Source organism: Pteropus vampyrus, unplaced genomic scaffold, assembly GCF_000151845.1.
Source record: "Pteropus vampyrus isolate Shadow unplaced genomic scaffold, Pvam_2.0 Scaffold25, whole genome shotgun sequence".
Lineage (NCBI taxonomy): Eukaryota > Metazoa > Chordata > Mammalia > Chiroptera > Pteropodidae > Pteropus > Pteropus vampyrus.
Genome location: NW_011888806.1, coordinates 8,189,000 through 8,202,260, shown reverse-complemented (window position 1 = coordinate 8,202,260; position 13,261 = coordinate 8,189,000). Strand labels below are relative to the sequence as shown.

At 35.0% G+C, this 13,261-nt stretch overlaps 1 protein-coding gene across 1 annotated transcript in view; it reads right to left on the bottom strand.

Annotated features, from left to right (window-relative positions):
- The window catches only part of FAM13A (family with sequence similarity 13 member A), a 247,805-nt gene that overhangs the window by 113,058 nt on the left and 121,486 nt on the right, over window positions 1-13,261 (bottom strand). The window contains exon 7 of the mRNA XM_011356296.2: window positions 1,775-1,938. Coding sequence (XP_011354598.1) covers window positions 1,775-1,938 — 164 coding nt within the window. The remainder of the gene's footprint in view (window positions 1-1,774; window positions 1,939-13,261) is intronic.

Here is a 13,261-nt window from a genome sequence, read left to right as displayed (position 1 = left end):
CTTCCACTTATCCTCCTAGCCTCACTTCAAAAGTTGCCTTCCTTCCAAAACCTTCTCTGATCCTCATCTCCCAACATGGTCTGTGTCCTTCTTTCGTCTTCACACAACACCCTGTGGACTGTATTCGAAACTTCTTAAGAAGAGCACCTGAATCATATTTATGACGTTCTCACCAGCCCATTTGACAGTGCTTGGTACATAACAGGCACTTAGTAAATGAGTATTTAATGATAATTATTGAATTTTTATTCACTTGTCCTCTGTCCTCCTAAATGCAAGATTTACTTCTCTCATTCTCTGAATCCCCAGAAACCAGCAAGTAAGTGCCACTTAACTAGATTTCAATAAAGATTAACAACTATTGAAGGAATCAACACCATAACTCCAAACTTTCACTCTTCCAACCAATCCTGCATGCCGATGAAAGATTACTTTTCTTGATACACCAAATTGCCATGGCTCTCATCACATACCCCCACCCATTGCCTTCCTATGACCTGCAGGAAGAAGCCAAGCTTCCTGACCTCAGTTCTTTTGCGTAGAAATGCTCTTTCCTTGATCTTCACAGACTCTCTCCTCCTCCCGCTTCATGTCTCAATTCAGGCCTTCCCCACCTACTCAAACTAAAATTCTCTTTGAGTCAGTCTGTTGCATTAACCTGTTTTAGTTTCTCAAAGTTCCCATTTATTAGAGCTGAAATGATTTTCACAAGCCTTCTTCTATTTTTTTCTAAGCGTCTTGCTATTGCCTTCCTCGTGGGAATGTAAGGGCCATAAACACAGGGGCGTGGCTAGCTTCGTTCACTGCAGCATCCCTTGTCTTAAAGCACTTCCTGAAAAGAGAGGTAAGTCTGAACATTTGTTTAGTGAAAGAAAAGACTGAATGTAAAAACACTTCAGGCTGCCATTCAAGGTTCTCAATGACCTGGCCTTAGTCCACCTTCCCAGCTTTATCACCAGTTAATTCATCACATGACACTTGTCTGTTATTTCTCAAATACCCACTGTGCCTTGTAACTGGCCTATCTACAAGTGCCTTGTCTTCTTTTTTGTCTAATTTAAATTATCTTTATTTTTTAATTCCAGCTAAAACTCCATCTCTTCTTTAAAGCAATTCAAAATGGTAAGTTCTTTATCTTATTTATCTATTTAATATCTTAAATATCTTCCAATTCTCTAGGTCTGTGTTATGTTTATAACGGAATTTTTATAAATTTCAAAAATACGTTTTAAGTTATAATAAAAATTTTAAAAATCCTTAAAAGGAAAAATTCTTTATGAGTAAATAAAATTCATACTTCATTTTTCCTATTTTAAAAAAATGCATGCCTTTTTCTTCAAGTATATCAAAGAACTTTGCTTTCGTATAATGTGTAACATAATGGTTAAAAGCCAACATTCAAGATTTGTTAGTGAGTGTTGGTTGTAGTAACAACTGTGATGTCTACTATAATTGTATATCTTATGGGCCACTGAATATACTATGAAAAAGCATCCAAAAAGTAACTCTTCCAACTTTAAACTGTGAGTCTCACATGGTCCGATTAATGAAATAATTTTTCTAATCCAGAATATAAAATATAACCAGGAATGCTTCTGTAATAAGAACTACTAGTCAGAAAATTATCAAAACTTAGAGTGAACTTTAAATAAGTTTTACTGATCTGCATCCTATTGACCGCAGTGTTAGATACATACAAACATATCTACATATGTAGATTTACACATCAGAGCAGACAATGCAATAGGTAACGTAAAAAAAGAAACATGCCAACCTGGAGACCAACGTGGTCCCACTAGCATCCTCTGCTAATTTCATGTCACCCCAACAGGGTTTTCCACGACTCAGCCGCAGGCTGACCTGAGGAATGCCATCGGATAGCTCTGGTTGTGGTACCCTGTGGGACAGAATAGATCCTGCACTCCTGGATTTTGGGATCTAGAAAACAAAATTAAAAAAAGAGAAATGAAAAAAATTTTTAAAAATAAGGTATTAAAATAATTTATTCTAATTTATTAATAATCTAACATATTAATACTCCAAAAAATCAACTAGGTATGGAATTTAAAATGCACATAGCAATTATTACATAGCAAAAGGCACAGTGAAGAAGAGATACTGATATTTTTAAGGGGGAACTTTCAAACCATATATAGCCCCATATCCCTCTCCTGTATTCTCATATAAATCTTCCCCAGGCCTAACGCTTCTTAGAATAATCATTTTATGTAGGGAAAGATTAGGAGAGTATATCAGACTGCAACCTAAAGTGAAGAAAAGAATAGAGAGAGGCAGAAAAATAAAAGGTGGAGACCCACTGAAATAAAAAAAATACCAATGTCAGAAAGATGTCTAAAAATTTTTATTACCAATAAGCAAAATACAGTACCAGTTTGCTAATACTTTCTATTGTATTTTTCTGTGTAGAGCAAAATAAGGTCTAATAAATTTTTAATTAAGGAAATAAATAGGAAAAACACGACCTTTTAGTTCTCGTATCTCTGAAAGCGTGAACAACACACATGCCAAATGAATACCAGGTATACTGACTGCTTATATCTGAGGTTATGTGCTCCCTTTAACTTTAGAAATACCCACATGCTCTCTTATTTTAGACCATAAAGAATGTGAATACGACCAGTATTCTTTTCCTAAAACTGTGTAAAAATCACGTCAAAATTGCAGGAAAGTTTCCAACCTTTGGATCAACTGTATTTGTTTCACTGGAAGAGTTTTCTCATCTCTAGGACTGTTCTCGAGCTTGTCCTTCCACCTGGAATGTCACCTGTTCATCACTGGCCAATCAACTGCTTAAGACCAAACCAAATCCTAACCTCCTTTGAGGTTGAGATAAGAATCAACTGCCCACAGAGCTTCTCTAGCTAACCCAGGTCTTGATGACCTTTTCCAACTCCAAATTCCTATAACACACCACTACACAATCTACACTTGACTACATGTCATCTTAATCTCAGTTCATAATTCTGTTGTCTCATGTTTCTAGGTTACATGGCTTCAACCAGATTTCTGGAGACGGGTTAAGCCTCATTCTTTTCCTGTTTCTCCCCTTCTTCTCTTTTCCTTTCTTCATCTTCTTTATGTCATTTTTTAAAAACATTTTTATCATAAAATCTAGCAATGTTTTGAACTCACTGACACTTATCACTAGACAACACACTTTCAATGACAAGAAATTCCCAAGACACTGACTGACCAAGAAGTTAGGATAATGGGCAATTTAAAAAGTATGGGGACAATTATATACATAAATATATAATAAATTCATATCTCTAGGAGGATTACATAAAAATAATATATAAAAGTAATTTAGGAAAGAGTTACATTTAGCACCAAACACTCAATAAAAGCTAGCTTTCATTAATATTGTTATGTAAAATGTACCTAAATCAGATGACTACCAATTAATAGTTCAACTGCATTTCTCTGTGGGTCATTTATAAGCTCATGAAAACCAAGGAAAGAAAAAAAAAATTTTAATTATGAACTAACTATAGTTCACATAGATATCTGCCAAGATTACTTCTAAAGGAAATATTCAGATAAACAGCAAGAGAAAATGAAAAGTACAAATATATGCTACTATATATTTCATAAAGGGGCCCCTTTTGCATGTGACTGTTTTTCATAATAGTAGACAGAAATCAATTAAATCACTGAAAAAACAGTAAGATTTCAAACTAGTTAGCTAAAAAATCTCATATCCAGACTTAATTCTTTCTCAATATTAAAATATGGGAGGAATTGTTTGGCAACATTTCAGTGTTAATCAGGACATGACATTTTAGTTTTAGTATGAATTTGGGGGCTTTAGATTCAACAAATTTTGCAAAGTAGAACTATTCTAAGGTAAAAAAGGTAATATGAGCTTATTTCATCAGTTTACATTAAAATGGACTATATGATGCAAATCTCTTAGAAATCAGATACCAGTAATCACATCAATGTAAGTGAATTTCTGTGATAGTTTAATTTCTACAGAAACAACATAGATGTGATTGTCATTAACAATAAACTTTACAATATAAACTCATTATTAATATATACTGAAGTAGCACAAAAAATTGAGCTTGTGCACAAAGCATGAAAATACCACATGAATGTTATGTAGTATTTATTAAATTTGTTAGAAAAAAAGTAGCTTAGTAACTCTGAGACTATCAGAAATGTGGAATATATACACATTTTTAAAGTAATGCACACATATTTTTAAAGGAATGCACATTTTTTAGGTGACTAATATTCTTGAAGATGTACCTTGAAGACTATACATTTTCACTATAGAAATGACTATAAGAAAAAGTGATGATTTTAAAACCTATTGTTTAACTGATATAATTACCTTATATTGCACATAATTATCTCAGTATTAATTTTTAATAACATATAGTACAAATATGTTAACTTTGAGAGAAAGGAAGAGATAAATTTCTTTAGTTGGAATTGAGCTTTTGAGGAACACATGATTTGAGCCTTGGCCATATAAAGTCGGTAGAGTGGATAGTTTTTATGCTTCTGGGTGTCCATTTCAGATTGTATACAGTTTAGTGAGACTTTGAGGTGGTGCTCAAGGCCCCTTTCATCACCTGACTCTCTGAGGAGTATGACACCAGTCAGCCAAGCCCAGGAGTACAAGGAAACACATTATTATAGTGTGGCTTTATTTATTTATATATTTTTTACAGTGTGGATTTAAAGCAGTGGTTCTCACTTGGAGCTAATTTTGTCTGGTGATATTTTTGGTTGTCATGACAAGGATGAATTTTGTGCTATTGGAATCCAGTGAGTAGAGGCCTATAATGCATAGCACAGCTTGCTATGAGAAAGAGTTATTTGGTCTCAAATGTCAGTAGAACTGAAGCTGAAAAACCCTGCTTTAGGGGAATGGTAGGAGGAAACTCTCATATTGAGGCAACTCCTCTCTTTGTATACTTTTCTTCCAGTTAAATCCTCCCTTTTTGCCATTGGCATAATAAGACAGGCCTAGAGCATCTAAGAGTTTAGCAGGAATGGGCCAAGGAGGGCACTTAGGCCTGCCTTCTCCAGGCAAGAGTCACTAGTGACATCATGAGGTTCAGTCGAGCTGCTGGGCAGGGACTCCAAATAGGGCCAAAAACCTTACTGTTCCAATGAAGTGAATGTGTTTAGAAAGACCCTCCTGCAGCCTTCTCATAATGTGTAGCTGCAGTAGGAAAATGGCCTTGGGTTTGGGATACTGATTGGGGTGGCCAGCTTTCTCTTTCCACTGGAGATATATCCAATTAGTTCACACCACACCTTCCCTTTTTATTTTAGTGATTTCTTCATGATAACTGTTGTACTTGAAGGTAAAAGCTATAAAAGCCCCAAATCATCTATGAAAAACATTTTGCTCAGAAAAATTCTGCCACTGGCTATTTGTGGATCTAGGCACAGGCTGTGTGATTTACGTGTACAACTAAAATTCAAACAATTCCAGGAATCTTTAAAAAAGCACATTCCATGCATTTATTTGCAGGTATGGAATAGTCTGAGAAGTAATTTGAGCAACTTTAGTGTTTGGGATGCCATGGAAATAGAAACAAAAGACTAACGTTTGAGAATGTAAAATTAGGAAATATTCTCTGAGATGACGTTGCTGTTACTGTTACAAACATTCAGTGAGCATTTACTTTGTGCTGGGCATGGTTCCAAGAGATTTACATAAATTAATTCTTACCACATTTAATCCTCACAACATCCCAACGAGGCAGGGACTATTATTAGTAGCATTTCACCAATGAGAAAACTGAGGTGTAAAGAATGTGAATTATTTGTCCTAATGAGTAAGTGGCAGACTTACAGTTGCACCCCAGAGAATCAGGCCTCATTACCTGTGCCTCCCATTACTCTCTATATTTGGTTACATGTTAAACATTAGAGTTGCAAGAAAAAAAGGCATTTTGGATGAAAGGCACATTACATCCCAATAACACAACTCATTTTCTTTTTCCTTTTTTGGGCACTAGTAGTTAAAACTTTCCTTAAACTAATCTTTCTGGCACCCACTGAACCATTAGAATGCAATATAATCTTAGGAAAATCAGATGAGGACAAACAAAACTATATGGAATATGTGTTCATCATATTTTTATTTATAATAGGCAAAAATGTAAGCATTCTAAATAGTTAAATTACTATAATAGGTAATTTTGGCACATCTATTATAATGAAAGATTATTCAGCCATCAAAATGTCTACAAAGTTTTTAATGAGACTGAAATCATTTTATTATGATATATATCTTGTGAGCTCAGTTAGCAAATAGAAATGCATATAGTTATATTCCTTCAATAAAACTCAGATCATCGCCATACTTAAAACATTTATGAATAAATTTCAAAGGCCAAAGCTCAAATTGCTACAGTCAACACCACAAATATTTTAAGATGGTCTATATTTAAAAATTGAGTAAGGAATTCAGCACCTGAAAAACATGTCTGTGATACTAGGCTCTGATTTTCCCAGATATCTGGATGTGACTAAAGATAAAAAGGTCATAAAAAATAATGTGCCTTGACCTAACATTTATCCATATAAATTCATCCCTGTGAGGGTACAGCAGGAAGCCCTCTGTCCCATGGGCAAGTGTAGGTAGGAGCTGTGTGCCCTGCAGGACTGGAACAAGGGAATGGCAGGTGAATAAGAAGCAGAAGGGACTCAGTATGCTGTGCAGGGATCTGTCTCTCCAAAATTCGTGGCTCCCTTTCCTTTGTGTAGGTGAAGTGGGTTTTCCACCTCCTGTGACTGGAAGGAAGGACAGAACATGGCATAGGGGCAAGCAGTGAATGTATGTAAGTGCGGGAACAGGTGGATGTTCTCTCTTGATGTTTTCAGTGAAAAAGAAAGTAAGACCATCATCTGAGAGTGAAGGGTAAAAAGGGAATGTTGGAAGTTAAGGACCAAAGAGAAGGTCTGAAACAGGTACTTGAGAGAGGAAGAGTGAAAGGACTGGGGAGAGCAGTATGAATGCTAGTAACGTGAGGGCCCGTTTGAGGTTTGTAGTCATGTATTTAAAGTGAGACATCAATTCCAAAGGAAATAAATGAAACACAGACTAAAAAGATAACAGAAAGGATCAATACAATTAAGAGCTAGTTTTTTTAATTCTTCTAATCTTTATTTAAGAAATTTTCAAATCTATAGAAAAGTTGCAAGAATAGGACAATGAACAACCATACACCTTTCACCTTCAGTCACCAATTGTTGTATTTACTTTTTACAAAAATATGAAGAAAACAGACACACTTTTAGCTCGACTTACAAAGAAAAAAGAGAGAGGCCTCAAATAAAATTTGAAATGAAAGAGATGTTACAACTTCTCAAACTCTTCCAAAAATTAGAAGAGAACGCTTCCAAATTCATTTTTTGAGCCCTCAAAATCCTGGTATCAAAACCAGACGAGAATACTACAAGAAAAAATTATAGGCCAATATAAGACTATGCATGCAAAACTTCCCAACAAAATATTAGCAAGCTGAATTCAACAATACATTAAAATACATTCCCTTTTCTGAGCATTAATCAAATGAGTTCCTCAAAGTACTAATCAAACATGAAAACATCTTTTGATAATGCCATTCATGAGTTCTTAAAAATATTATCTTATTCTTCTAAGGGTTGGGGTGGTTAACGTAGCCTAGGTTTCTCCAAAAATGAGAGTTAATTCTCCAGGGAAAGGCAAGCACGTACAGGACTCCACGCTGTAAGATTCTCATACTGTTCGGCAATAGTTGGAGCTGCTTCAGATGGAACACTTGTAGAAACCATTCTTCTCTGACTATGAACAGTAACTACCACTATTATCTGGTGATCCCTTTGCTTTTCTGTGATAAATCCACAAGTGAAGGTACCTTTTGGGCACAGAGAGCACCTCCCACATCAAGAACAGTGAAGGAACATAGCACTTAAAGCTCTTTTTGAAGGTGCTGTTTTGGTGAGCAGGACAGCACATGTGATCTGCATGTATCTGCCAATGTGTGTTGTGAGCATAACTGCCAAAAAAATGATTAAAGGGATAAAACAAATACTATTTATAACCCAAGATTTTTAAAATGTAGTCCTTACTATAAACAAGGAAAACTTGTTTTGCATTCCTTTTTCCAAACTCTGAAACTAATGAACCCTTGTCCACTTAGCTGGCTGGAAATTATGAGGCTCAGAATTTGTGAGGTCTCCTCCATTTTGGAGGAGGTACCCCCCATTAGGGTGCTGCTCTCTGTAACAAAGCTCTGAGGCATTACTGGTTATTTGGCTTTATAAAATACACATTCTCAATGGATTAAAAGACATTTGCATTGTCATAAACAAATTAATAAGGAAGAAACTGACTCTGAACTCTATTTCTCCCTGTTGCCAGCTGCATGATTTTGGGAAAGCCCCTTAACTTCTCTGAGGCTAACTGCCTCATCTGTATAATTAAAAACCCACACTTCACAAGATATGATGGAAATTAAATGAGATCATTCTTGTTCCACTAGTGCCTGGAATAGAGTAAGCATATAATAAATGATAGAAGTGAGAGCTATTATTTTTAATAATTGATAAAAATTATAAAAGACTTCAGAACTTGGGAAGAATGTCACCATTACCAAACTAACTGAGTGGTTTAATCTTAAATAGCATTCCTCAAATTTGACAACAGTGTAATTCAATAAGGATTTATTGAACAATTATGACATGCCGGGCCTGGGGCTAGGCCCTGGCATCATTAATGATGCTGGCTGTAGTTTTAAAGGAGTGGATGGTCTAGCAGAGAGACAGACTCTGGATGTCTACTTCCAATAATGAGCACAAATGCGACAATAGCTAACTATTGGCTGTTTACCATATGGTAGGCATAATATTTAAGCACTGCATGTATATTTTTTTCTCATTTTCAGTTAGAAACAACCTTACAATACAGGTACTGTTATTTCCATTTTATAGATAGAACATAAATACAGAGAATTTAGAAAAATTGTCCAAAGTCACCTAGCTAGGAAGTGATGAGTTCAGGATTTGAGTTTCTAGTAATCCTATTTAACAGCCAGCAACCTTAATTATTACACCACCCTGCCGCTTACATTTGTAAACACATTCAATAACAACAGATATTTACTGAGCACTTAGCACCCGTGAGACGCTAAGAATACAAGGGGGAATAGATCAGACCTGATTTCTGTACTCTAGAGCTTGCAATCTAGTGAGGAAGACAAATATTAATCATATAACTGCATGAATATATACAAATGAGCTGTGATAAATGTTGGGAAAAATTATATATTAAGTAAGAAATGTATATTGTATGCAGTTACTGAAGAATACACACAAGGCAAACAAATCTGCCGGAGGGAGATAAAGGTGAAGAGGAAAGACCTTCCATGTAATGGAAACAAGAGCAAAAGTACAAAATAAGGAACTTGAAATGATTGGGCATGGAGGTAAACAGAGAGGTGGTGGCAAGAGCTGAGGTTGGAGGGTTGGATTGAGGCCAGACTGTTAAAAACAATGTGTACTGTGCTAAAGGGCTTGGCCTTTGTTCAGAATTCAGTGGGGCAACTATTTTATAATAGTTATTCTGGCCATGGTGTAGAGGAAAGACTAGGGTTATATGTTTTTGACTGAATCTTCCCCAAACACTAACCATTATTGACAATATATGCCCCAGATTAAATTAATACTTTTTTCATTTTCTAACTTCGATATTCATTAACTGGCGCTTGTGTAATGTATAATTTCGGTTGCCTTCCCAGTGCTCACATCCCTCCTTCTTCTGTGCCAATGACCCCAATTTCTACCGGTGTTCCATGCGGTTCCCAAGAAGGTAACTACTTTCATGGCTCTAGGGGTGAATCGTATGACCTAAACTGAGCTAATTAGTGCACTCCTATCTCCTAGGCACAGTGATTTGTTCAGGATGATCAACGTGAAGAATTTTCCTAGGAATGCTAGAACAAAGGTTCTCTCTTGTTCTAATAAACACAGTAGATCGAGGAGAGAATTCTTTACAGGTCTCCTATGTTTCTGCATGTCTTGTAAGCAGAGACACTGACTGCCTTTGTTATCTTTGTTATCTGTATTATCTTTTCAAGGATGGTTGTACAGTAAACAGCCTTGGAAAGTAAGACATTTTTTTCCATCTGGAATAATGACTGGTTTCCTTATAGCTGTGAAAGACAGAAACAGCACCTTCCTCTGGAGCAACGGGCAATCATGGTTACTGCCAATCATAAAAGATATAGCTTCCCTAAGTTTAATAAACCTCTCTTGTAACCCAACCAACTGCTACAGGTATCATCACTCTGTGGGAATTGGGTTTTGGGTAAACAGCACAAGAAAATGCTGGCTATTGTTACTGCTGTGAGTAATAAAGTATCCTTCATCTCAGATCTAAGAGTCTCTTGTCTTCGGCTAACATCCATGAAACTGTGGTAGATTAACTTGTTAGCTTGCAAGTAAGGCAAAACCTCAGACCGTTCATAGTTCTTAAATGGTATCACATAGCCCTAGAAGCACTGGCAGTCGTTTTGGGTGGCCTAACATGAAGCTGACACTATGGAATTCAAAAACATGGAAAGAAATTAGATCCTTGGTAGACATCATTAAGCTATACGATAAAGCGTTGTTGAAAACTTACAGTATTTTAGGATTTTTTAGGATGAGCCTTTGTTGCTTAAATTGGGTTTGTCTGCGATTTGAAACCAAAGGTATTCTTACTTGTTCCATTTGAACCATATTTTTAATTTAAAAATATGTCTAATTTAAACACAAGCCACATTAACTCCAGAAAAATCATAGAGTACTTTGTTGCTCAAAGCTATAGTATTATCAGCTTAAAGGTCACTGGTTAATCTGAGTGTTTGGCAGAACTAGTATTGACAACATCATGCTCTGTAAGAGCTCTATTGTAAAAAGGACTTATAAAAGTTTTTTGGATGTGAGAACACTACTAGTTAAAACTTGTTTTAAAATTGACCTCTCTTGTCTGTTTTTAATTGTTTAGCAGGTCCAGCAGGATGTAAGAATCACATTTAAGAGATGTGAGTAGATCCAAGAATCCTCAAGAGTCAAGATATGGAGGTAACCTAAATACCCATTAACAGATGATTGGATAAAGAAGTTATGGTTCATATATACAACAGAATATTACTCAGCCATTAAAATAAGGACTTCCTACCATTTGCAATGACATGGATGGACCTAGAGGTTATTATGCTAAGTGAAATGAGTCAGAGAAAGATAAATACCACATAATTTCACTTATATGCAGAATTTAAGGAACAAAAAGAACAAACTAATCAAAAACATACTCATAAATATAGAAGACAATCTGGTGGTGGACAGACGGAAAGGGGTGAAGGGTTAAAGGAGTACAAATTAGTAGTTGATAGACACTCACGGGGATGGGGAGCATGGCATAGGGGATGCAGTCAGCACTAATGTAATGGCTAGGTGGAGAGCCAGAGGAGAGAAAGAGCAATTAGGGGGATCATTTTATAAACTATATAAATATCTAACCAATGTACTATGTACTTGAAACTAATAATCAAATAAAATTTAAAAAATATTTTTTGAAGTTGAAAGCTAGATAAAGTCATCTTTAGATGAACGAAACCAAGATTTCTTCACCAGCAGACCCACAACCATGAAATACACTAAAGGAGATTCTGCCGTACAAAAACGATGGGAACTGGAAGCTTCAGGAAGGAATAATGTATGCCAAAAATGGTAACTACATGTGAGTGTAAATATAAAAAACAGTGTTTCTCTTGATTTATTTGAAATGTGTATGACCCTTTAAGCCAATAATTTTAACACTGTGTTGTAAAGTTAAGATATAATACACATGACAATTATAGCACAAAAAAATGAAAGATGGATAAATGGATCTACTATTACAAGATTCTTACATGTTATGTAAAGTAGTAAAATGTTAACTGAGTAGACTGTATGTTAGAAATGGGTACTATAATGACTGAAATAATGCAAAGGGTTATAGCTAAAAAGCCAAAAAAATAAAAAAAGTAAAAAGCTCAATAATCCAAAAGAAGGCATAATAGAAACATAAAAACAAACTCAGAAAGAACATATAGAAAACAAATATTAAAATGGTAGACCTTAAATCTAACCATATCAATAACAATATTACTGAAAGGTAGAGGTCAGAAACAATAAAAATTAAAGACCCAATTGTATGCCATCTATAAGATATAAGATATGAATACAGCTTCCAAACGCTCTATGCATTTTTACTTAAGGCATAGAGCGTTTGGAAGCTGTATTCATATCAAAGTAAGCATTAGAAGGAAGGAGTGGTTTTACTCATATAAGATGAAGTAGACTTCGAGACAAATAGTATTAACAAGGTGAGTATATCTTTATGATAAAGGGTCAATACAGCAGAAACATATAACAATCATAAATGTGTATGCACTTTAAAACAGAATTAGAAAATAGAGTAAAAACTGACAGAATTAATGGAAGAAATGATAATTCCCTAATTGGAGATTCTAACACTCCTCTTTAAGCATTTGATGAGACAGAAATATCTGTAATGACATACACAATCATGAAAACAGTCTCTAAAACATAATCAATCACTTTGACTTCACTGATATTTGTATATTGTATACAAATATTTGTATACCGTATACACTGATATTTGTATACCGTATACCGTATAATAAAAAATTATGATACATACTTTTTCAAGTGCACATGCTACATTCACCAAGATAAATCATATTTAAGTCATAAATCTCAGCAAATTTGAAAAGATCGAAATCACAGAGTATGTTCCCTGATCAAATGGAATTAAATTAGAAATTAATATCCATAATATATAGAAAAATACCAAATATTTGAAAATAAATACTGCACTTCTAATAATCCAGGGGTCATTCAAAATGAAATTATGAAAATATGTTAATTTTTTGTGACATGGCTAAGAAAAGGCTCATATTAGAAAAAAAGAAAAACATTTATGTCTCAGTGTTCTATTTTAAGAATTATGAGAAGAGCTAAGTAAACCTATAGAAAAAGTTCAAATTATAAAGCTTCTAGAAGAAAGCAGAATATTTTTGTGACTTGGAGGTAGGCAGAGGATTTTTTTTTCTTTTTTCTCCTCTTTTAATCCCCCCACCCCACCACATTCCACCCTACCCCACCACTTTCACCCCTGACCTATGGATGTTGCTGTCTATTTTTTTTTTTTTAGAACTGGATCTCTGAAGGTGGGATGTCA